General features: G+C 42.1%; 1 protein-coding gene across 6 annotated transcripts in view; it reads left to right on the top strand.

Moving 5' to 3' along the window:
- The window catches only part of Ahcyl2 (adenosylhomocysteinase like 2), a 154,952-nt gene that overhangs the window by 94,146 nt on the left and 34,265 nt on the right, over window positions 1-26,541 (top strand). For 2 of the 6 annotated variants that reach the window (XM_038318695.2, XM_038318692.2), the window contains 5 exons: window positions 4,618-4,729; window positions 14,356-14,499; window positions 15,032-15,132; window positions 21,744-21,846; window positions 24,051-24,145. In XM_038318695.2, coding sequence (XP_038174623.1) covers window positions 4,618-4,729; window positions 14,356-14,499; window positions 15,032-15,132; window positions 21,744-21,846; window positions 24,051-24,145 — 555 coding nt within the window. Of the gene's footprint in view, window positions 1-4,617; window positions 4,730-14,082; window positions 14,222-14,355; window positions 14,500-15,031; window positions 15,133-21,743; window positions 21,847-23,633; window positions 23,792-24,050; window positions 24,146-26,541 lie in introns of those variants that run through there. The other 4 variants (XM_038318694.2, XM_038318696.2, XM_038318697.2 and 1 more) reach the window with 4 other exon arrangements.

Here is a 26,541-nt window from a genome sequence, read left to right on the forward strand (position 1 = left end):
AATTCACCATATTGCATATGCACAGGAGACGTTAAGAGGGCGATGTTGGGTGTCTTTCATTGCCGTCTGCCTTAAGACAGGGTCTCTTGCTGACCCAGAAACTTGGAAGCTCGCCATTTCCACTAGGCCGGCTGGCCTGTGAGCTCTCAGGGTCTGACTGTTTCATGCCAAAGTGCTAGGGTAATGAATACATGCAAGCCAGGCCCAACATTTTACATTAGTACTGAGAATTCCAGTTCAAGTCCCCATGCTTGCAAAACAAGGACTCCTAACCCACTGAGCCATCTCTCTAACCCCAAAATATGCTTTTAAAAAAAAAATAAGGAAAAAGTGAACTGGTCACTTAAGCATCAGTCTTGAGATAAAACTGGGTACTGAATGTAAAAAAATCTGTATAGAAGATATGCAAACTTGGGCATGGTGGTACCTCTGGAAGGCTAAGGAAGGAAGATCTTGAATTCCAGGGCCAGTATGGGCTGCATTGTGAGACTCTGTGTCCAAATAAATAAATAGTAAATAAGTAAATAAATAGATAAATGAATATGCAATTAAGTATTAAGGAAAGAATCAAGAGTAAAAAAAATGAGAAAATTGATTTCCTTGGTGACAGAGCTGAATCTAGTGTCCCCTGCCTGGCTAACTCAAGGGCAGTGTATATATAGAATAGGGCTCCTGACCACTTAATACCATTAATGTTTTTTCTTCTCTTAATAAATTCCCTGATTGTTTCAGTGGCTCTGTAGTTAATTTTTTTTTCTAATGAGATGAAGCTAACTAAAATCATCTGACATAGAAAAGGAGGAGGTAAAGTTAAAAGGGAACCTAATTAGCAAGTTAATTATAGCAGGAAAAGTGCACGGGTTATATAAATAAGTCATTGATGTATGCATGTATGTTGGGCCTTGTCTAGGGACTTGTTAAGGTTTGGAGGTCAGAGGAGCTGTGTAATGATGTGTTAGGAAAAATAACAATAAAGCGAAACATCCAGACTTAGGAATGGCTGATGAGCCTCTAGCAGAGCCGCTTTATTAAATCCTACTGTACGGCTGCAAGGCTTGCTGGAGCTGCTTCAGAGATAGCCACCCCCCTGAAAAGAGAAAAAAAATAGTAACGAGCTGGAACCAGATCCAACAGAATTGCTGATGAAGAAAGTTTCAAAGCCAGACCACAAGGGTCCTTGGACCAAAGAGGTGGCCTACCGCCGGTAATGTCACAGTCTACTGGCTGGTAGTGCGGCAGTATGCTGAGCAGCAAGAAGAAATACATTGTCAATAGCAGCTCTGGGATTAAAGCCCAGGTGAGGCTACGCTCCTGTTTGCCAGTCTTGCTGCTGCTGCGGCCATTACTGTCCAAGGCAAGCTGCTTGTACTCTCCTTCCCTTCCTGTCCGGCCTTCATCCTTCCCTCCGGCCTGTGGTGAGCTACTCAGTTCTACCGGCTTTTTTCCTCCCTTGCCTTGATGTTAGGCAGTGCTGAGGTGGGAGAGGAGGGGTACCTGCAAGGACTCTGGTTTCTGATAAGGTAGGAAAGTCAGGTAAATGTTGATAGATTCTGCCAAGGTCCCTTACTGGCCCGGCAGGTCATTGTTTTGCAGCAGAGATGCCTCATTTAATTCAGGTTTGGTTATCAGTGAAAAGGAAACATTTATTGGGAAATTGTATAGCTTACTATTTTAAGTAGTTTCTCACTAATATTCTTGTATATTAAAAACACAGGAGGGGGGCCTTGAATTTGGTGAGAATTTAGCAAGACTTGCTTTCTATGTACAGCCTATTTCCTTAGTGCCCAAAGAGCTGAAGTTGGTGAAGGGATTACCGCAATTGAAAGACTGTATAGGACAAGGCTCAGGGGTAACTCAGAGGAAGTGACTGGCCCCCTCTAGTGGTGGATTTGTACACATGCGTGTCTGTGTGCACACACATGTGGCTGTTATGTCAGTGTGTGGGTATCTTAGGGAGGGAGGTGGTGTTGCATATCTGAGGTTATCTTTTAGGCTTTTTTTTTTCTTTTAAGGGAGGCACTGCTGAAGACACTGCCTTATTGTGGTCTTTGGAAAGACATTCATCCCTTTTCCTTGACGGGCCTCTGAAGAATGAGGCACGCAATTGTCTTGCACTCCTCCACCTTTTTCCAGTTTTTCTAACCCTTAAAATTACACTGTGTGGACTTAATGCTTACTAACATTCCCTCAAACACAGACCATGAAGCTAGAATAAACTCCCCCAGGGTCCTTGATTCAGCATATGATTGGGCCCATCGGATATGGCCAGAGAACACTCAGCCCCTAAGGAGCCTGTAATTCATAGCTTACGGAATATAGAATGGAAGACCATGTGTTGAATGCTGTGCTAGAAGTACATAAAGATTCATGGACCTCCCATTGGAGCACATAAAAAGGGCACTTTATCCTTTTTGGAATAAATTGGTGCTTTAGCAGAATAATCAAACCTGTCACTTTGTGTTTTGCAATGAGTGCCTAACCCAGTGAATAGCCCTATTCCAATGAAAACTGTGCAAACTCGAAAGCATTGTGCAGGCTTTGTTTACTTATTTTTTGTTGTAGCTGTGGAAATGCTGTGCATTCCCCAGCAGCAGTGAGGGCTAAGCTTTCATTTTGGCGTTGGTCCCCTTGTCACAGTGCTCAGTGACTCAGGAGTTACCTCGAAGCGCAGGATGTGCAGCCACTGATTTCCTTCTGATCTCTGCCCAAGGAAGAGCCATTTGTTTACCATAAAAGTTAGAATCAGTTGTCAGGTCTTTGATTCTTTTCTCTACGCCACTCTGGATCCAGAAGAATCATCTAAGCAACTGTATAAATGGTCAGTTAGAAAAAACTTTATTAATAAAGTAAGTGATAGGACCTTTGATTATTAAAGCACCAGCAGCAACCACCAACTGTAGGAAACATAGATAAAATATGTCTTAGATAAAAACAAGATAAAAAATGTCATAGATACAAACAAGAAAGTCACTATCAGATAATTTTTTAAATATAACCTACAGTGTGTGATTTGAGTATGTAATCAGTCCAATCATCCACTCATTCCATATCAGTAGTCATTATTAATAATCAAGATGATGGCTTTTAAAGTATTTTATGATACTAAACATTAAAAATTATTTTATTTATTGGTATCTAAAAAGCTAACATATCTTAGAAAATCTTTAGCAAATTAAAATGGTTACCTGCTGTAGGGGAGGGGAAGTTAGCGAGTTGATCAAATCTCATGCTGTGTTTCACAGACAATGAACTGTCTCATTTAACCCTCTCCAAAACCTGGGTACTTTTATTTCTCTTGTATTTAAGGGAAAATGAAGTTCACAAAAAAAAAAAAAATCGCCTTGACCAACATCACAAAGCTTGTGAATGGCATAGCCAGGATTTCAGTGAAAATGTAGAATCTTCTGTCTGAATAAAAAAATCTTTTTTAAAATTAGCATACCACACTGAGAAGCTTAAAGTCGAGGCAAGTCCGTCTGTTTTCTCATCCATAGATATGTGGATGCACAGAGAATTCCAAAGGTTTCTTTTCCAGCTTTGCATTTTCAGTGAGGCAATAGAAAGTGTTTCTGAATATGGCTTACCTTCCTAAAAATGTAATCTAAGCTTCATACTGCTTGTCTCTGTGTCACAGTTATAGTGTACAAAGACTTAAATTGATAAAATTGGGTGAAAAATGAAAAATTATTCTTCTTTCCAAAACAGTCCTTTTTGTTTGTTTGTTTGTTTCATTGCTTTTGGAGACAAGGGTTTTCACTGTGCATCCCAAGCTAGCTTTGAACTTACAGTGTTTTTTCTGTCTTGACCACCTGAGTGCTCCACAGAAGTCATCTTCTCCACCCCTCCCCAGTACTAGGGGTCCATTCCAGGGGTTTTTGCATGGTAAAAAAGCACTCTGTTCTTCAGCTATATTCCCAACTTTTTTGAGAGGAAGGAGGGGACAGAGTTTTGGCTCAAACTCCCATGTAATTGAACATGACTTTGAACTTCTGATTCTCCTGCCTCCACCTACAAATGCTGGATTTACAGGGCTGTGCCACTAGTCCCAGCTTATTCAGTACTAGAGACTATACCAAGGTCTTGGTGCATTCAAGGAAAGAATGCTACCAACTGAGCCACATCCTTTGTCCCCAAATATGGGCTTATTTAAGTAATAAACTACATGTGAAGGTAACATTCTGTAATAATACAAGCTGTGAATAAATTGCTTCCTCAAAATCGAAGTGTTTTCTTCGTATATAATGCGGTTGTTTGCATGAGAACAGCCCCCAAAGGCTCTATACTTGAATGGCAGATGACTTTTGAGGATAGCTGGGGGAAGTATGTCACTGTGGGTGGGCTTTCAGGTTTCAAAATCCCATGGTAGGCCCAGTTCTCTCTTCCTGTGGATCAGGATGTAGCTCTTAGCTACTACTCCAGTGTCTGCCTGCATGCTACCATGCTCCCCACCATGATGATGATAGATGAAACCTCCAAAACTGAAAGCAAACCCCCACTTGAGTGCCTTTTCTTGGAAGAGTTGCCTTGGACATGGTGTCTCTTCACAGCAGTAGGACAGTGACTAAGACATATAACTAAAGCTCCTTTCCTTTCTATAACAAGGCTTCCTTTTCTTAGCAGATCCAGTTTGCTGACCAGAAGCAGGAATTCAACAAGCGTCCTACCAAAATTGGGCGTCGATCTCTGTCTCGGTCCATCTCTCAGTCATCTACTGACAGCTATAGCTCAGGTGAGTGCTAAGCTACCATAACCTCCCTGTCAAGGTTATTTGGTATCTGCAACAGACAGTCCATCTATCTAAAGCCAAGCATTCTTGATAATATAATCTTTGAAAAATTACTTTGAATTAAAATTTAAACCAAAAATTCTGGATGGAATCCCTGGATCTCTTGGGAACTCTGGGTTTTATTGAAGTCTCAGTTTCTGGCAGAGGCAGAAAAGGGTGATGAGGCCCCCATTGATTACTCAGGAGCAAATAGTCCACCAGTGGCCTTCACTCAATGACATATAGAAAGAATTCACTATTTTTTCCATTCTTTTTTTTTTTTTTTTTGGTTTTTCAAGACAGGGTTTCTCTGCAGCTTTTTTAGAGCCTGTCCTGGAACTAGCTCTTGTAGACCAGGCTGGCCTCGAACTCACAGAGATCCGCCTGCCTCTGCCTCCCAAGTGCTGGGATTAAAGGCGTGAGCCACCACCGCCCGGCTTATTTTTTCCATTCTTAACAAAGTGGGTGTGTGTATGTGCATGGGATGGTTCTGTGGTACTACAAAGTAAGTACCAGTCCTAGTATTCTCCCTCCATCCCAGGGCTTTTTGTTTGCTAAGAAAGCACTCTATACCTAAACTATACCCCCAACATTTTTTTGCAGGGGAAAGATGAGGACAGGGTTTCACTTCAAACTCCCTCCCTATGTAGTTGGAAATGACCTTGAACTTCCTATTTTCTTAATTGCCCCAAGAAACAAGATGCTGTAGCTATTTGAAGTAAGTGGGCACTTGGCCTTCTCCTCAGAGCTTTGACATTGTATTGCTTATTACTCCTTTCTTTCTTTACAGGGCTATTGTCACTTAATGTCAGATGAGTTATTACTTACATAGGACCCCTCGAGGGTAAAAGCTATTTGTAAACACAACAGTGCCCAGTCTGAGTCTGATCTAATGTGGGGCTGTTTTTACTTTGCTCCTCTGCTGGAATGTGGTAGGGAGCCAAGAGTTTGCCCTGGTTGCTTTTGGTTTGTTTGTTTTGGTTTTGGTTTGTTTGTTTGTTTGTTTGTTTGACATAGGATTTCTCTGTTTAGCTAGCTGTCCTGGAACTTGCTTTGTAGACCAGGCTGGCTTCAAACTCGCTGAGATCCACGTCTCTGGTTCCCAAATGCTGGGACTAAAGACATGCACTACCATCTTGTAACAAAATCTCAGTTCCTTTTCGCAGTTGGCTAAGCCCCTTCTCAAGCACATTTATTTATTTATTTATTTATTTATTTATTTATTTATTTATTTATTTATTTTACTTTTTAGTGTATATGAGTACTTTATCTGTATGGCCTGTGTGCCAGAAGAGAGCATCAGATCCCATAATAGATGGTTGTGGGCCACCATGTAGTTGCTGGGAATTGAACTCAGGACCTCTGGAAGAGTAGTCAGTGAGCCATCCATTACTAAGCCATCTCTCCAGCCCTGCCCTGCTTACTTCTTAACATTGTAAATAGTAATACTCCTTAGAACACTTGTATTTTTTTTTTTTTTTTGAGGCAGGATTTCTCTCTGTAGCTTTGACTGTCCTAGAACTCACTCTGTAGACCAGGCTGGCCTTGAACTTTCAGAGATCCACCTGCCTGTCTCCCGAGGGCTGAGATTAAAGGAATGCACCACCACTGCCCAACTAGAAAACTTGTATCATGATTAATTGTATTATTTTTCACACAAGGAAGGAAGGAATTTTTATTGCGTACAGTTAATTGGTTAGTTGGGAAACATTAGGTTGGGTGGGTTGTTGTTAAGTATTATTTACATGTCTGTGTTTACTTTCCATCCACAACAGTTGGAACACTGTGTGATATAAATATCTATGGTATTTATCTGAAGACTGGGAAATTGATACTCATCTTATTCTACTGAAGTAAATATGCTGAAAATTTGTGAACTAGTTCATTTAACTCTGGAAGTCATAATGTGAAAATGAATTGTGAAATTGTCTGTTACATTTTAATTCATGTGTTTGGCATGATCTAAAGATCAATACTAACTAATAATGATTTAAAATTTTAACTCCAGCTCAATCTCTTCCCTACACAACCAGAACTGTACATCTGTGTTCCTGAAAGGAAACCAATGCCTACCTTCCCAAACAAGCCTCTTATGTAGAGAGGACACTTTAAAAATACTGTATGCCTAAACAAATGTGGGTGATCCCTTGCTTTCCAAGTAAGCATACAGTGCTTGTATATAGATTATTGACAAGTGATGTTAACTGGTCTCGTCCTAATAGTTTGGACCTTGTAGGCTGAAATATATGAAGTTGTCATCTCTACTGGCTAACTTTATGTTAACTTGGCAGGCTAGAGTTACCAGAGGAGGGAATCCCAATTGAGAAAATGCCTGTGTAAGATCAAGCTGTAGGCAAGCCTGTAGTCCATTTTCTTAATTAGTGATTGATGGGGGAAGGCCCAGCCCATTGTGGGTTGTGCATAAGAAAGCAGGCTGAGCAAGCTTTAATGAGCAAGCCAGTAAGTAGGCAGCACCCATTTATGGCCTCTGCATCAGCTCCTGGCTCCAGGATCCTGCCCTGGTAGAGTTCCTGCCTGACTTCCTTTGATGCTGCAGAGATGTGGAAGAGTAAGACAAATAAACCCTTTCCTCTCTAACTCACTCTGGGTCATGGTGTCTCATCACAGCAATAGTCACCTTCTTAGGGTGTCTTACACCATCTTGATTTATGTTTTAAAATTAGCATGTGTTTTTGTTTTATAAACAAAACTCTCTATATGCATGCACAAATACAGATATCTATTCCATGAGCATAGAGTGCCTGGCCTGTCTCTATCACAGGTGTGTCTGTATCACAGGTGTGTCTCTAGCAGATCATACAATATTTGGATCATAGTAGATGCTAATATTTGCTATGAGGATGACAGTAAGCTGAGGAAAGATGATCCAGAGATGGCCTTTGCAATTCCGACCTACATTTGCCCTAATCTCAATCCACAACGAGAATGTTGCACGAGGAGAGAATCTCCCATCAGAACCAGTGCCTAACAGGCTCGTATTGGCGAAACTGATGGTTTTACAAGTCAAGAGTTATCACTATGATATATCCATTGAATGATATTACTTCAGGAACAAGGAATCAAAATGATAGATATTGGATACCCAGTTGCTGGGTTTCTTTGTCATTGATGCTATAAGCCAAACCAAACTGAACTGATAAATCGGGTTTAATGAACAAAGCAAAGCAACTCCTGGGTGACCCTTGGGAAGGCAGAGGAAGAATCACATGGCAAATATGGCTACCAGGTCTTATATAGCCTATAGGCATGGCTGACTTTTGGTGGGATTTCTCAGGGGTGGGGTTTGAAATGAGAGGCATGAGACCAGACCATGGAATGGGGCTCCTAGCTGGAGAGCCCCAACATCTCAACCTTTTTGAGTATATATGGATAGCAATAGGGCTTCTCCTTAAACATCCCAGACTCCTTGGGTATAGGAGTGCTGGTTCAAGTGCTACTTCCTGCAGGCATGGGACAATGTGGAGAAGGGGAATTGGGAGTTGGTGGGATTACTTTCAGTGGGAGGTGTGGGTGAAGGAGCATTTGGTTAACTGCCATTCTGAAGACCCCAGGCATCTGTTTCTTAAGGGAGCATTGAAGGCAGGTTGTTAGGAGAAAAAAAAAAGATTATTAACACCTACCCTATGACCGGGGCTAGCCGTGGGAAAAAGAATGAAACAGAGATGTGCCGTGATTGTACAGAAGAGGCAAGGATGAATGAGCCAGACGAAAGAGTAGATGTGCTCTTGACCCTGGACAGGTGATACCAGCATTGATGTCCCAGGAGCTCGGGGGAAACGGCATGCCAAACCGAGGGATGATGTGTTCCAGGAGTACGGAGCCATGGTATCTGTGGTTCCCTGGATTGGGGAGTCCATCCATCCTGTAAAGGTGTTGAAAAGAGTTAAAAGATGAGGGAGCCTTTTACGACTGGGCATGTGGGAGAAGTCAGCCTGTCTCGAAACACCCTGGTTTTGGAGACAAAAGTAGAGATATGATCTGGTGGATGCTGGAATTGTCATCTGTGTGAGTGTGACATCCCTGGCAAATGTCCATCTGGCCTCAGAGAGCATTTAAATGACAGGGTCACCTGGCTTATCTAGTTATTTATTTCCTGATAAGCTTAAACCCTTACATAATCTCTAGTACTTAAATATTTTACTTAGAAATAAAATTCACCATTTTTATTGTGATATTCTACTAACCTAGTTATGCTCATCTGAATACATTTTTAGATTGTGTTTTTAGAAATATTGTCTAAGCATGTAGTATTCATATTTTCTGGCCTAATTTCTAGAAAGTATTATTCCTGTAAACTCAGTACTTTTTATTTTATTTGTTTACTTTTTTTTTTCAGGACAGTCTCTCTACATGCCTTAGCTGTCTTAGAACTTACCACGTAGATAAGGCTGGCCTTAAACTCATAGAGATCTGACAATCTCTGCTTTCTGGCAGCACTTATTAAATATAAAACCTCCTAAGCAAAAAAAAAAAAAAATAATAAAAGAAAGTAAAAAGAACCACTTCTCTTCCAATTTAGACCATTCTTGGTGGTGTGTCCATGAAAACATTATCTTTACGATGAGCAAATTGGTTTCAGATGGGAAGAAATGAAGCCTTGCACTTATGATCGGCACTTAGGAATTTTGAGAGATTTTAAAGATTTTTTTTCCAAATAATAAAATTTTGTTTGTGTTGGGCTGCTAACGTAACTTCTCACATATTTCTTAAGTCCTTCATCAGTACAATTCATTCAAATACAGGTCCCGACTGTTATTTCCATTAACAAATAAGTAGATTGGGCCCAAGAGGAGCTTCTTAGCTTTAATTAATTTAATAAGCCTAACTCAATTGGACTTCTAACTGCTTGCCTCCTAACAAGCTACCACAGCCTCTCAGGTGCTAGGAGATAACTTAGGTAAATCAGGCGCGGGCCATAGCACATGCATGCGTATGTGCAGCGGGATCAGTTGTGGATTAGTGATTCAGGTTATGCTTTGGTTCCTGAAAATGAAACAAGACCACCCTGTAATAAAATTATATTGTAATTTTTAGGTAATAATCTTTTCTACCTAAAAACTGAAACATTTTGCATATGATCTCATTTCCTCTTAAGATTTCTTATTACTGGTAGTTAAGTGAGGCTGAGCTTGTGGAGAGGAGGCATCTATTATATCCCCATTTTCTCTTAGGATAATTGAAAACTGGTCATTTAGTAGACGAGGAATGACACTGCATCTGAAGTCCTGTCCTGCGGTGGGACCTGTTTTCCTTTTTGGAAGCAGCCATGCTCACCACTGGACCACCAATACTGCACCAGTGCTCGTTGTTAGAAAGTGGGCTTCAGGGTATGCTGATGGTTACAGATGTTTGGAGAGACTGTTCAAAATGTAGTAGTGGGCAAATTTAAGGCCCGTGTGTGCTATATAGAGAGTTCCAGGCCAATCTGGACTACATAGCATGCATTATCAAAAAATGAGTGTGCTCAAAACTAACTACATACATGCCACCACATTAGTTGAGTAAAATTTCCACCATGTTCACAGAAACCCTTCTCTTGACCTGGGTGTATCACTGTTGGAGCCATGTATTAGTGCAGCGTAGACAGTTGCTGCTTTTTGTACTTACCAACCAGAAGTCTATATAAAAGACTTTAGGAAAAACCTTTTGGCTCAGGAAAAAAAGGTACTAGCTGACGACTATTAAGAAGGTAAGGCCTTGGATCTGTGCATCTGCTTCCATCAGTTGCTGGATGAAGGTTCATGTGGTGACATTTAAGATAGTCATCAATCTGACTACAGGGCAAGGCCAGTTCAGGTACCCTCTACATTATTGCTTAGGGTCTTAGCTGAGTCATCCTTGTGGATTCCTGAGAATTTCCCTAGTGCCAGATTTCTTGCTAACCCCATAATGGTTCCCTCAATCAAGGTATCTCTTTCCTTGCTCTTTCTCTGTCCTTCCCCCATCTTGGCCATCCAGTTCCCTCTGTTCTCCTCCCCACTCCCCTTTCAGCCTCCACCACCACCACCACGCTCCCAATTTTCCCAGGAGTTCTTGTCTATTTCCCCTTCCTAGGGTTCTTAGGATTCTCCTTGTTACCTAACTTCTCTAGGGTCATGGACTATAGGCTGGCTTTTTCTTTGCTTTACGTCTGATATCTACTTATGAGTGAGTACATACACTGTTTGTCTTTCTGGGTCTGGGTTACCTCACTCAGGAAGCAAATGCAGAGATCCACAGCTAGCATAGGCTAGGCTCCCAGAGTTCAGTCGAAGAGAGGGAGGAGCGATAATATGAGCAATGGGGTCAAGACCATGATGGGGGATACCCACAAAAACAGCTGACCCGAGCTAGTGGGAGCTCACTAACTCCAGACTGACAGCAGGGAAACTTGCATAGGCCCAAACTAGGCCCTCTAAATATGGGTGACAGTTGTGTGGCTGGGGCAGTCTGTGGGGACACTGGCAGTGGGACCAGGATTTATCCCTAGAGCTTGAACTGGCATTTTGGAGCTCATTCTCTTTGGAGGGTTACCTTGCTCAGACTAGATATAGGCGGGAGGGTCTTGGTCCTGCCTCGAAGTGATGTACCAGACTTTTTTGACTCGGCATGGAAAGCCTTAACTTCTGAGGAGTGAATGGGAGGGTGGGGAAGGGAGATGGAGGGAGGAGGAGAGGGAGTAGGAACTGGGATTGGTATGTAAAATGAGAAAAGATTTCTTTTTAAAAAGTAATAAATTGAAAAAATAAAAAAGAAGGTAAACCAGACATGGTGGTACACATACCATGAACAAAGGCAGGTGGGACTTTGTGAGCTTGAGGCCAGTATCATCTATATAGCAAGGTCTGAGAGAGCCAGGGCTACATAGTTTGAAAAGAAAGTGAAATACCAGTTTTCTCAGCTTTAGCATAAAGAAATAATATGACTGGCTTGTTCTTTAAATTGGAAAACAAAGACCATCAACAAACTAGCGCCAAGGTATTGTGGCACTCACCTTTAATCCCACCACTTGAAGAGACAGAACCCGGGGAATCTCTGTGGATTTAAAAGCAGCCTGATCTACATAACTAGTTCCAGGACAGCCACGGCATGCATGTATCAGAGACCCTGTTGCAAAAACAAAACAAAACAGCTTAAATTGGAGTGCTTCTCTTAAAGGAATATTGTTTTGTTTGTTTTGGTTTTCTTTCCTCCCCTTCCCTATTCATCCTTGAAAACTGAATAGGCTTCGGAAGAGAGAACCATTCTGGGTAGAATAAGGACTCAGTCTCAACCTTTTAGTCACTGCTAGCCAACCACCTGCCTCACCTGCCTCACATTAAAGGCGGCCACCATCACACCTGGCCTTACTGTTTTCTTTTTCATTTTAAACACTTTGAGACACGGTTCCATCCATAGCCCAAGCTGGCCTTGAGCTCCTGATCTTCCTGCCTCTGTCTCCTGAGAGCAGCCTGGTCTTGCTCATTACTATCTGCCACTAAAGACAAAAATAATCATGATTCTGGAAAAAAAGATTTGAAACTTCAAGATATTCTGAATACTGTAAACTCCTTCTTCAATTTCAATTTTTTTATAAGTTTGGGTAAGGATTGGGGAAGCTGTTACCGTTTTCTCTCAGGTGGGAGAAGTGTGGTTCCTAAGCCTGTAATTTCTAAGCTATATCAAATACTGACTGATGAAACAGACGAAGCCCAGAAAGCTATTTCTAGCTCTGTTGTACTTTGAGCTCTCTTCCCCTAGGAGAGGAACCAAAGGTTTGTGCAGATTAGTTCCTTGGAAGAACAAAAGTCCCTTTGGGGCTTTACTAATTCCTTCTCCTCCCCTGGTGAGCATGTTCATTCCTGTGCCCTCCTGTTAGGACTTTGCCTCTAAGGCAGTTTTCCAGAGAAAGACCGATCCTCTAGCCCCTGCTGGCCCCACAGTATGCAGCACCATGCCTGATTAACTAGGCAAGGTCGGACTTGCCTTGTACAGTCCACCCTGCACCCCCCACCCAGATAGACCTCTGCTGAGAAATCCCAGAAATGCTCTAATACTCTAGCTCTAAGTAGATCAGCGCGCCAGGCCCACGAGAGCTCCAAGCTTTCGCAGCTTTCTCCCTGTAGAAGCGATGGCAGTACTAACTGCACTAAGAGATGAAAATGTTCTGTGGATCATGTTTTCTGTCCTCCATCCTCCCCAAAAGTGCAAGGATTAGGAAGACCTAGCCTCTGTTACAAAATCAAGAAAGAAATGCTTCAGACCATCTAGCAAATGGTTAGCAAATGTGAAGACGGAAAGATCTCCACCAAGGCTGTGAATTCAGCGACCTGTTAGCCACAATCAAATATGGCCCTTTACCCTCTAGGGTAGTGGTTCTCAACCTATGGATCGTGACCCTTCTGGTAAACGACCCATGGGTGTTAGGAATTTTTCCTAAGGTGAGCTCTCTGCCAACGCAAAAATCCCAATTAAGCCAAATCACAACAAGCCAAATTAAAAGATATCCAGGTTTAATGGGATTCCTGCGCTTTCGAGTGGCCCTAGGGGGAACCAGGAGGCCGCAAATGCAACGGGGGTTGGGGAGAGACCAACCACCTCTTTCTCCTTTGGGAGCTCACTTAAATACCCTGTGGGAGTGGTCCTGAGCGCCCCCCCCCCCTTGCATGCTGGGATTTGGAGTCCATACCAACACAACTCTCAGGCCTGTGGGCTGGGATGGATGCAAGGGACTGGGGGCTATGCTCCCAACTTAACAACAAGGTTCTTCTAAGACTATCGGAAAACACAGATATTTACATAACAATTCATAACAGGAGCAAAACTACAGTTATGGAAGTGAAATAATGTTATGGTTGGGGGTCACCACAACATGAGGAACTGTAGCTGGCATTAGGAAGGTTGAGAACCACTGCAGTAGTGTGTATTGCAAGTAGATTAGTCTGCAGGGCATTAAATGTACCAAAAGAGGTTATTTCTTTGCTGCTTTGGGAATCTGAAACACCAAGGAGTCCTTCCAGAGGCTAGTCAAGGAGGATAACACATTGAATTGTCAGTGTCTAATTGGATCTGCAAGAATAGTTCTGCCAGTCCTGAGAAATACAGCTCTGTTATGTCAGACAAATTCCTTTTGTGTGGTTCTTAATTACTTTCCCATGAGTTCCTTGTTTTTTACTTCTAATCTGTACAGTTATTGTACTACAAAGCACATTACTTCAGGCATTTAAGCGGCGGGCAGAGAGGAGGTTATGAGGCAAGAAACCCATGGGTTAATGACTGGCTTGCTTAGGAACTTTAACCTGTGGCTTTCATGGGGCAACTTCCTCTCTTGGCGTATTCAAGTATTACACTTCTCTGTGTTCAAAAGGAAAAGTTAGCACTAGATTCCACATGAATGCCACCAAGGGAGAATACCTCTGGCAGCTCTCAGCTTGCCCTTTCAGAACTGTGGAGAGCACCTTGCATAGGCAATGAGTGGTACAAAGCTGTTTCCTTAAGGAGCTTCCTAGAGGTGTTCGTTTGTGTGGTGCTAGACTAGTGAAGCCCCAGCGTTTTGGAATTTTGGAGGAAGCTAATCTTTTCCCTGGTTGATTTTTTAATTTGTGTTCCAGCTGCTTCATATACAGATAGCTCTGACGATGAGACATCCCCCCGGGACAAGCAGCAAAAGAATTCCAAGGGAAGTAGTGACTTCTGTGTCAAAAACATCAAACAGGCGGAGTTTGGACGCAGAGAAATCGAAATTGCTGAACAAGGTAAAGAAATAAATGCCTTTCTACCTGCCTGTGTCATTTTGTTGTGTTAATACTTCCCAGGTCAGCTGGCTTGTCAAATTTCAATGTAATACTAAATCATATTTTTTTGTTTGTTAATCTATCTGAGACAAGGTCTCAACTCTGTAGCCTAGGCTGACCTTGAATTTAATTTGAGGCATTTATCTTGCCTCCACCTCCCAAGTGCTGGGATTTATAAGTATGAGTCAGTATGCCCACCTCCCGAAGAACATTTACAAGCTTAGGAATATTTCCTAAGCTTAGGAAACACTGTGGGGTGGGAGTAAACTCTGATCGTTCTGGAGGAAACCCCTGGATAAGAAGGATTGGCAGATAAGAGAATAAAACTGGGGAGCATTTGTCTCTGAAAGCGTCTCAGAGAACATTCAAGAATCTCATCTAACAGAAGCTGACCAAGGAAATGGTCTTAACTTAAATGAGTAATTTTTCTGCTTATTCCCTTATCTCTCATTCCCTCTGTCTAATATTCTGTGTTTGTATTGGACATTTTTAGAGATGCCTGCCCTGATGGCCCTGAGGAAGAGAGCCCAAGGAGAAAAGCCTTTGGCTGGAGCCAAAATTGTGGGTTGTACACATATCACTGCTCAGACCGCTGTGAGTTCTTTTTCTTCTAATAACAGTTAATAATTGTACCAGCCACCGAATGCTTGCAACCTGCCAGCACCAAGCTGACTGTATTATCTCATTAATCCGTGTGATGCTATGTATTCCTTTTTTCAATTTTGTAAACAAGGAAACTGAGGCCCAGTATGCTTGAGTAATTTGTCCAGGGTTCTACAGCTTGGGAAGCTCAGGCTCAGGTTTGAGCACGAGTGTGCCAGGTGAGCAGATGCTTCCACTGCTGTTCCACATCTCCGTGTTGCCCTTTCCAGTGTCCTCTCTCTGGGCCAGGCTTCCGTACAGAGATGCCTTGAGCAGCAATAAGAGGAGACTGATTTGACTTGACCTCCGCATGGAGAAATTTATTAGTTGATGTTGTTGAAAGTCCATCAGGAAGGCAGGTTGTAGATACAGGGCTCCTGTTTCACCTCTTGGCGATTCTTTTGGGCTGTCTCCACAATTTGCCTGCTTCATCCTCAAGCTGACAGAAAGGTACTTAGAGCCACCTAGTCATCATGAACTGATATGAAGAGGAGGTCCTGCGGGGTAGTCCAGCATGTTACCCTGAGGAGGACTGGATCACATGCCCTGCCCTACTAACTCTGAAAGGAGACTAGAATCCCATGGTTGGCTTAGACCAGGGATTGCACTCAGTAGTTACCTTCTGTTTATACTGAGGTGGGATTCATATGCACCATAGCCTATATGTTGTATGTACTCGTTAAATTTTTAATATAAAATCAGAACTAAAATGGGGAAAATAAAAAGAAGGTAATTTATAAAAATGTATTCCAATATATAAATGCTTAAGCACCACTATAATAGAATAGTCAATATCTATTCTGACTCATATAGATGGAAATGTATGTGAGGGGTTGTCTTATGTGAATGGGTATTTTGCCTGGAGAAGCCAGAAGAGAGCACTGGATAAATGGACTTACAGACTACAAATGGTGAGGACCAAACCCTGCTCTTAACTGCTGAGTCATCTCTCCAGCACCTGCTTTTTTCTTTTCTTTTTATTGTATTTCATTCTATTTTATTTTATTTTTGAGACAGTATCTCATGTAGCCTATACTGGCTTCTAACTTGCTATTGTAGTTAAGGCTAGCTTTGAATTTCTGATCCTCGTGTCTTTTGGGTACTAGAATTATAGGCATGCATTACCCTGCCTGCCAGCAATGTGGCATTATGTCCAGAGCACGAGAGCAGCATCTTCAATTGATTTTCTGATTTTTATGAAATAAAGAGCAACTCTTTCCAGTGTCTGACAACAACAGTGAAAAGTCAGCATTCTCCACACTCATCCAATCACCGCATCCCTAGAAAGACTATTATTTGTATTGAAACTATAAAAAACACTTTTCTCAGTATGTAAAGTGGAAATAGTTTCTAAGACCAAATAATTATAAGTAAGGTTTTCACCCATGTGAACTTTCAGTGGGACATTTAAAATTTACACTAGATGAGCAGATTTTATTGTAAGTGACTGTCCTATGCTTCAGTGTTAAGATCCCTGGCCCTGCCCACAAATGCAGCACTCCCCACAACCCTTGTGACAAATGAAAGTGCCCCCATAGTAGACAATATCTCTTCTTTTGAGTCATCATAAAAAATGTAGTCAGTATTGAGTTCCAGATACATTGAGACCAATAAGAAAATTGTTGTGTTGGAAAAGCTCTACCTAACACCTTTTATGGGACCTCTAAGCTTCAGGCCATTTTCCTTCTCCCTCCTTTTCCTCCCAAGACATATAACCCAGGTGGGCCTCAAACTTGCTGTGTAACTGAGGCTGGGCTTGAACTCATGACCCTCCCGTCTCACCCTCCCAGATGCTGAAATTAAGCACACCACATGGAAAAGGCTAGCTAGTGTACACGTGCCCTCTTCATCTCTTTGTTCCTGTGTGTGTGTGTGTGTGTGTGGTGTGTGTGTGTGTGTTCATTTGTAGAGGCCAAAAGCTGATGTTGGGTATCTTCTCCAATCACGTTCACCTTATTTTTTTTTTAAGTTTCTCACTGAGCCTGCAGCTTACTGATTAGCTAGACTGGCTGGCCAGGAAGCTCCAGAGCCAGCTGTCTCCATCCCCCATCACCAGGCTTACAGATGCATGCTGTGGGTGTTGGCCAGGAAGCTCCAGAGCCAGCTGTCTCCATCCCCCATCACCAGGCTTACAGATGCATGCTGTGGGTGTTGGCCAGGAAGCTCCAGAGAGCCAGCTGTCTCCATCCCCATCACCAGGCTTACAGACGCATGCTGTGGGTGCTGGTGATCAGAGATCACAGCAAGCACTTTTTACCCACACCCATATCTCCAGCTCTTTTCTTTTGTTTTCAGACAAGGTCTCATGCAGCCCAGGCTAACCCTGAACTTGCTGTGTAGAAGATGAAGTTGGTATTGGTCCAACACCTAATCTTCCTGCCTCTCCTTCCTGAGTGCTGGGATTTCAGACATGTGTACCCCACTCAGTTAGTTATTTGGTTTGTTTTTTCAGTGCTGGAGATTGAATTCAGGTCCTTATACAGACTGGACAGGTATTCCTGTCACTGAACTATATTGCCAGAACTTGAGTCACCTTTAGAGATTGTCCCTCCTTCAGCATACTTGTATATGGTTACCTTGCTAATGAAGGGCAGACAGCAGCTCCTTAGGAACAGATAACATCTGCATTCCTCTAAGACTTTGCTGAATTATACATTCTCCGAGGAAAAGAATACCCTGAATTTCTAAAATTAATACAGTAAATTAAAATGTAATTTCTTTTTGGAGCTACAGATTAATGAATTGAGGCAGAAACATGCTTGAAATTTGTTGGGCCTCTCACATCAGAACTTAGTGTGGTACTTAAAATAGGAAGTGCTTCTCTAGTTACTGGCTCATGTTGCTAAGTTATGTCTAGTTTGATTTCATCCCAGGCTATCTGAACTTCACCACCCTTTGGGCCTCCCTCTCTATTTTTCCTTGATGAGTTAATCATTATCATGTTTAGTGTCATTTTATTATTTCCACTCTAAAAAAAGAGTATTTTTCTCCCCTTTGTTTTTAATCTCTGTAATTTTTCTAATTATATGTTCAAGTTAATTTTATAATATTCAAATTGACCTCTATAAAATATATAAAGACTTGGGGCTAGAGATGCAGCTTGCTTAGTAGAGTGCCTGCCAAGCACCACAAAGCCCTGGGTGTGACCCCTGGGCCTGGGGGTACACACCTGTAATCCCAGCTCTAGGGAGAAAGAGGCAAGAATAGAAGTTCATGACCATCCTCCACTACATAGTGAGTAACTTGTGGCCAGCCTGGGTTATCGAATTCTATGAGACACTGCCCCTCCCAAAACAAAGAGAAAGGGAGGGAGAGAGGAAAAGTCTTCCTTACCTCCTCTAGGATGTAGTTAATCATTTCTTGATTCAGGTATGCCTCCATAGTTCTAACTTAATTCCATTGCTGCTGCTTCTAAATGATAATTAAAGTCAAGTCAAGGCCCAGGGAGAGATGGCTCAGTAGTTAGGAGTGTTGCTGCTCTTACAGAAGACCAGAGTTTGGTTCTTAACACCTGTGTCAGAGGGTTCACAATGGCCTGTAATTCCAGTTCCAGTATGTCCAACCTCCTCTTCAGACTTGGCAGCAAGTGCCTTTACTCTCTGAGGCATCTTGCTGCTGGTTCCTTGTTTTTAATATTTTAGATGGTCTCACTATGTAACCCAAATTAGCCTGGAATTCTCTATGTAGCCCAGGCTATCCTCAAATTAGCCACCTTCCTTCCTACCTCCTGAGTGCTAGGATTAGAAGTGTATGCCACACCATACTTGAAAATGTTGGAGTGCCAGTTCTTAGTTTCTATTATAGTCATAAGTTGAGCCAGATTTCCTTGGCATTCCTTCAACATTTCTTTCAAACCCAGCCCATTGTTTCCTATTCTTATTTAATGAGTTATAGCCTATTATTTTCAATATTTTGATCTTTATATTTATCTTTGATCAATATATTTATCTTCAGTTTGGCCAAAATAAGCCCCAAATGTGACTTTTGTGGCTTAATTTTTAAAAATTTGTCTGCATGTGTGTGTATGTCTGTGTCTGTGTCTGTGTGCTTATAAATGTATATGAGTGCACATAAGTGTATATGTGTACACACGTGTGCTGGAGGTCAACCTCAGTCACATTCCACCTTTTGTGTGTGTGTGTGCGGTTTTTCAAGACAGGGTTTCTCTGTAGCTTTGGAGCCTGTCCTGGAACTAGCTCTTGTAACCAGACTGGCCTCGAACTCACAGAGATTCACCTGCTTCTGCCTCCCAAGTGCTGGGATTAAAGGCATGTGCCACCCTATTTTTTGAGGTGGAACCTGGAGCTCACTGATTTGGCTAGACTAGCTGGCTGTGTAACCAGCAAGTCTCAGGGATCCTCCTCTCTCCAACCTCGGTGCTGGAATAAAGCACACACCATTGGGATTACGGGCACAGTCGTCTGTGCCAGCTTTTTTTAAAAAAAGATTTGTTTGTTTGTTTGTTTGTTTGTTTATTATGTATGCAGTATTCTCAGTACTCTGTCTGCATGTATGCCTGCAGGCCAGAAGAGAGCACCAGATTCCATGACAGATGGTTGTGAGCCACCATGTGGTTGCTGGGAATTGAACTCAGGACATCTGGAAGAATAGTCAGTGGTCTTAACCTCTGAGCCATCTCTCCAGCCCCGGGAAGCAAAATCTTACGTAGCAGAAGTTTAGCAATCATACCTTCCATGAGAGCCAGGCAAAGATCCACCGTTCATGGGGGAGATGAAAGTAAAACTGGGAGGGCTACATAGTCCATTCTGAGTCCACGGTGGGATATATACTATATTCACTATTTATAATACTAAAGAGCTATTGCTTCTCTCTTTCTCCACAAAAGACTGGGCACTTTCAAGGATAGCATCAGCCAACTGAAAGACAGCAGAATAGGAATTACAAACTAAAATGCAAAGAGAAAAGGAGAGTAGGGAAAATGAAGCAAAATGAAACAACACAACACAACAGAGCGGACCAGAAAGGATGGGGCATCGTCAGATGGCCTCACGCGTCACTGAAGCTTCCAAAAGCAGAGAGAGCAGAGCAGAAGAGCTCCACCTAGAGCTAATGGACAATCACTTTCCAAAATAATAAGAGAAAATCCAGGAACAATATCTGAATAGTGCCAAGATCCACTGAAAGTAGCCCTTGTGAGTTTCTGTTTTAAAAAGAAATGATCTCAAGGCTATGGAGCATACAAGATAAGGGTAGATCATCCTGTACCAGAAGTAGGGAAACGTTCAAGGAATGAAAGGGAAAGGCCAAAAGAAAGGAAAGGCTGGGAGGCAACTTAGTAAAGTGCTTGCCTTGCAGTCATGAGGATCTGAATTTTATCTCCAGAAACTTTATATAAAGCAAAATTAAAAAAAAAAAAAAAAAGCTGGAGACAGAAGATTCCTGAAGTTTGTTGGTCAGCCAGGCTTACCTACTTGGAGAGTATACATAATTAATAAAGAAATCTTTAAAAAAATAAAAAAAGAGGATTGGAGGGAGGAAAGAGGAAGGGAAACTGATGTAATTATATTTTTAAAAAAAGATTTGCCCTTTTCCATCTTCCTCTCGGAGGAGCAGCTTCGCTTCTGCCTCTCTCCCCACTTCTCTGCTTCTCCCCCCACCTCTCTCTCTCTCTCTCTCTCTCCCTCTCCCTCTCTCCCTTCCCCCTTCCCCCTTCCGCCTTCATAACTCCCCTGAATAAATATTCAACCTCAAAAAAAAAAAAAAAGATTTTGCTTCCCACGAGAGACTAGTGTAGTGCAATCAGATCCCTGACTGTAGTTTTTCTTGTGAGTACTGGGCAGGTTCCTGAAAAGGAGCTGCCTGTGAGTATGAAATCTTGTGTCTAGTTGGAGCAACACAAAACTTCAAATTATACACTTACACTTTCCTACATTTGACCTTCAATTAAAATTTTAGCTAATTTTTTTACCCTTACATATGCAGCTATTTTTTCCTCCCATTTTTGCCAAAAATGAAGCAAACTCAGTCTACATCATAGTCTTATACTCCAAATTGACCTCAAACTTTCAAGGATGACCTTGAATGTCTGGTTATTTTGCCTTTTCTTACCCAGTGCTGGGATTCCAGACCTGTGCCACTATGCTTGGTTTGATGAGGTGCTGGGAATTCAACCCAGAGATTCCTGCAAACACTGCCATCTGAGCCGCATCCCCAGCCAAACCTGGAACTCTCTTGCTTCTGTGTCCTAAACAGAAGTAGAACTGTATGTCTGTGTTTTGATTAAAAAAAAAAAAACTTTTTCTCCAAATTCCTAATTAAATCTTACTTATAGAATTAAATCTGACTTAATAGAATCTTACTGGAGCCTACTCCTCTGCCCTGTGTTGAAAATACTGAAGAAATTCTATAAAGCACAACTTGGAAACCATTGGCCTGCCTTGCTACATTATATCGTCAAAGATAGAAACTTAGCCAGGCTTGGTAATATGTGCCTGTACTTGCTACTCTTAAGAAATGGAAGTGGGGAACAAGAGTTGTCTGGGTCACATGAGACCCTGCATCAAAACAAAGCAGGCTTATTTATCTCCTCTTTGTTAACGCAGGTGCTGATGGAGACTCTGGGAGCTCTGGGAGCACAGTGCAGGTGGGCTGCCTGCAACATCTACTCCACGCTCAATGAAGTGGCTGCTGCCCTAGCAGAAAGTGGTAAGAGCTGATCTGTGTTCTCTGTCTTTGGCTAAGATAAGTCTTCGAGAAGTTCCTCAGTTTCAAAATAAATCTTTAAGGAAGGCTGACAAGCAGCTGCCTTTGAAGAAATGGATTCTATTATTGATGAATTTGTTTTCTTTGGGGGCTGACTTCTTTTGTCAAACATGATCTAGTTAGCTCCGTTGTTTATAGTTGGCAAATAGTTCCCTATGTCTACTGCTTTAGTAATCACACCTCACTCACTATTAGGCTACCAGTGAACACTGCTCACACTGCTCACACTCACTGTATTATGTAATAGGTTTTCTGTATCGCGATAATAGGTTTCTGCGCCAACGCAAGTAAGCCAGATCAAGCTGAGCTGAAAAAGAAAAAAAAAAAAAAACAAACAAAAAAAAAAAACCCGAAATTAAAACAGGTTTATTTTATTTGAGTAAAGCAACTCCCGGGTGAGTTCTCCAACCCCAGAGATGGAGACAGGACAAGTAATATAACCAAACTACTAAAGCAGGGAGCTTATAGCTTATAACCCACCACAAGCTGGGTTAGTGCCAAAATATGGTCAAAAGCTGGAATGTTTGGGCGGGGACTTTGGCTGCTGGCAACTTCAAGGGAGGAGCTGCTGTAGCTGCCAAGAATGCAGAACTGGACTTTTGTGCCTTCCCTTTGTTCAGAGATTATCTGAGAGGGTGGAGTTTGGGGGGGAAAGGGGAGGGATGGGCTTTCTGGATCAGGCAGGAGTGAGCTGGAGGTTCCAACTGAACAGTATGTAATTCTTGAGCCATTGTTTGTGGTCCTCCAGACTTACCAGGAAGTGGCTCACTCTGATTTAATGTTTAGCATGTCTGCTTCAGCAGTGAGGAGAATTTGGCCTGGCAGGCTAATTGATCACAATATCCACTAACGCTTGAAGGACAAAGCTAGAGAACTTTGGGTTCTGTCAGCTTTCTGTCTCCCTGTGTGTTACAATACACGTAGATCTGGGAACAAAAACTACTTCTGAGCTCCCCGGAGACTCTCAGGAAGCCCCACAGAATATGCTTATAGCTCCTTTTGCAGCACGCTTTGGCATTTCATTAGTTCTTTCACTTATTTGTAAAATTATGCTGCTTGTATATGATAGAAAGTTATACAAATATTAAATTGTACATAGGTATTCATTTCATTCTCTTTTTTGGCAAATGATTATTGACTTTAATAGATAATGAGAAATAACCTTTGCTATATTGTAGTAAAGAAGATAACATACTTACATAAATGATAATAAAAAGACTTGTTTGACAAAATGCCTCAACTGCTCATAAACTCATATTCAAGACTACGCATGGTGACATAGTCCTGTCATTCCAGCCATTAGGAAGGTTGGAGCTGGAAGATCATAATTCAGAACCTGCCTGAGAAACTTAGTAAAGTTTTGTCTCAAAATAAAAAAAAATTAAAAAGAAAGTTGAGGATCATGGCTCGCTTCTGTAGTAGCAGCCCTCAGAAGGCTGAGGTATGAGAATGGTCACAGTCTGAGTCTGGCCTGAACTCCATGGTGAGATGTTGTCTCAAAACTACCTAAGTGAATAAATGCTAAATGAATGAGTACCTAAAGCTAGGGATGAGTTCAGTAGTAGAGCACTTTCTTAGTGCGCTCTGTGAATCCTAGCTTCAGTCCCCAACCCTGCAAAAATAAATCAGCCTATGTTCAGTAATACATAAATGATGGCTTTAGAAAAGGTTCACATTCGTTTGGTTCTCTCCCAGCCAAGTTAAGCTGCTTGCGTAATGGACATTGATTGCACTTCACTGGGCAGTGGAGTGGAACAAGCACTTTAGGAGTCAGAGTTCTCCAGTGAGGCCTGTGAGTAACTAAGAGGGGAAAAACGGCAGATTTGGGAGGTGATGAGACTGGCAGCTTGACTGCATCAAGTACTTATTTCTGCTTTCTTCTTCCCCTGTGAGTCCTGTTTTTAGGACTCTTACATTCTTACAGCTTATCCTTTCTGAGCCAAGAAGCTCAGAATAGCCTACAGGAGAAGGAATGGCTAAGAGGGCTTGAAGGCAATACTAGCCAAGTGAAGGAAGCTCATTCAAAGAGTATAACAAAATGAGAACGTTAGAAATTAGTGGATATTTGGCACTTTCTTGTTAAAATTTGGAGAGTGGCCCTTTTGTAGCCTTTAATGGGTTCTCTTTTTTCCTTTCATTATTTTTAGGATTTCCGGTCTTTGCCTGGAAAGGAGAATCAGAAGATGACTTTTGGTGGTGCATTGACAGATGTGTGAATGTGGAAGGCTGGCAGCCAAACATGGTGGGTCAGATTTCTGTTAATGTGGCTCATAAGGGCAGGAACGATGGTGAAATACCCTGTCTTGGGTAAGGGTTTCCCATAAGAAGGAAGGAAAATGGACCTATTTCTGTTCGATATATCTGGGTTTCCAACAAAATTCAGTGAATCTGCTTAGGATACCTCTAGATACTGAACTTCTTATAATTACAGAGTCTTGATTAGCTCAGTGTGGTAGTGTGGATCTGTAATCCCGATATTCAGGACACTGAGCAGGCAGATCTTAAGTTTGAGGCCAGCCCAGAAGCAGTCACGTTTGTAAGTAACATGAAAATGCAACCCAGGAGTCGAGGCTGAAAAGCAGAAGTGTCGCATTTCTGTCCCCACTGCTGTTCACAGTTGCTTCAGTAACAGTCGCCATAAACACCAGCAAACAAACACATTCGGCACAGACGCCTTGGGGATCCTGAGGTCCTTGGCTTTCTCGGGAATCTACACGCTGAGTTCTTAATATGCTTGGAGCACTTCCAAGTACAAATTTCTTCTCTGTATTTTGTGAAAAGGTGACCAGGAAGTTTAAGGGGTTTCCTTTATACTTTTGTTTCGTTATTTAAGAGATCCAGGCTGAGAGGCTGTGGATACACCTCAGTGTAGAGCTTTTGCCTGACATGCATAAAGCCCTAGGTTTAAGTCCCTAGCACTGAAAAATTAAAAAAAAAAATTAAATGTAGGATTGGAGTATAGCTCAGGGGTAGAGCCCCTGGATTTACACTACATATATATATATATATATATACATATATATATATATACCTACATATATATATATATATGCACTGAAAGCACAATTACATTCATAGAGAAAAAGCCATAAAATATCATACATTTCCTGCTTTACCAACATTTCTCCATTATTATTAAGAAATTAGAAAATCAGCTCAAAGGGAAGAAGGAAGAAGGGAGGGAGGGAGAAGAAAGAAAGAAAGAAAGACAGAAAAACAGAAAGAGAGAAAGAAAGGATTCCTAGCTGCTGCAGCTGAAAACCAGGTCTCTTTGGTACCAGCTGAAAAGCAGCTTCTGCTGAAGCCTGTGGTCCAGGTCACCAAGTGCTGGCTTGAGGAGGGGAGGGGTGAGGGTGGCTTCAGGATGAATCAGCTCATGCCAGCAATTTTAGGTGACAAGAGGGAGTCTGACTGACAGACACTAAAGAAAATGGGGGCAAGGCACATGTATCTTGGGAATAAAACTAATTTTATAGTCATGAACACAGAGAGGCTGTGGCATTGTACCCAGAGAGCCTTTATAGTTTGTGGAGCCAACACAGCTGCTAGAAAAGTTAGTAACGACAGTTACAAGAATCAAAATAGTTGTCACCTCAAAAAATAGAATTTATATCTTTGGCCAAGCCTATTTTTCCTTTCATTTCAACCTCAGGAAGAGGAAGATTATCTATGGTCAAGAACTTTCTGCAGTAGGACAGCACAGGGAATTTATAGACTGCAGTCATTAAATAAATACTATAAAAAGCACCTCCTCGCCAGTGCTAGATGCCTTTGTTTGAAGGATAAAATAGGTGCTGGAAATAGCTCAGTTGGTAGAGTATTTGATCCCCAGCACTGTATAAACCAGATGTGGTGATGCACTCCTATAACCCTAACAGGTCAGGCCGGGGAAATGGTTCACTGGGTAAAGGCGTGCTGCCCAAACATGAGGAACTGAATTAGGATCCCCAGCACCCATGTAAGAGCCAGGTGTGGTCGGGGCATTCATTAGCACAGCGCTGGGGATGGGGAGAAAGGGAGAGCCTAGGGCTTAGTGGTCAGCCAGTTCAATGCATAAATAATGAAGGGAAATGTTAAATTAGCGTAATGGGACGTAGCCCACAGAGTTGCCAATTACTCACGGCTAGGGATCAGAGGCAGCAAGTGAAAACCTCATGAAATCCATGCATATTGAACAGCAGAGAGAAACTTACATATGCATGTGTGCACACATGTAGAGGCCGGAAGACAACGCCAGCGGTCATTCAGCAGGAGCCCTTGCTTTGATTTTTGAGACAGGGTCCATCACTGGGACCTAGGGCTCCACAATTAGACATCTCTGTTCCCTAGCATTGTACTTTCATGCCTGGATTTTTATATGGGTGCTGGGGGTTAAACTCAGGTCCTCGTGTTTGTAAGGCAAGCACTTCCTTAACTAAACTATCTTCCCAGCCTTTTTGGGGGGTGGGGAGACAACACTGGGATTGAAACTAGGTACACTAGCCTTGATCCTTAATCTACCCTTGGCCCCTCTTTGGGTTTCTTTGGGTTTGTTTGTTTGTTTTTGTTTTATTTTGTTGAGACAGGGTTTTTTCTTGTAACAGTCCTGGTTGTCCTAGAACTCACTCTGTAGACCTTGCTGGTCTCAAACTCACAGAG

Source organism: Arvicola amphibius, chromosome 2 (assembly GCF_903992535.2).
Source record: "Arvicola amphibius chromosome 2, mArvAmp1.2, whole genome shotgun sequence".
NCBI classification, from domain to species: domain Eukaryota; kingdom Metazoa; phylum Chordata; class Mammalia; order Rodentia; family Cricetidae; genus Arvicola; species Arvicola amphibius.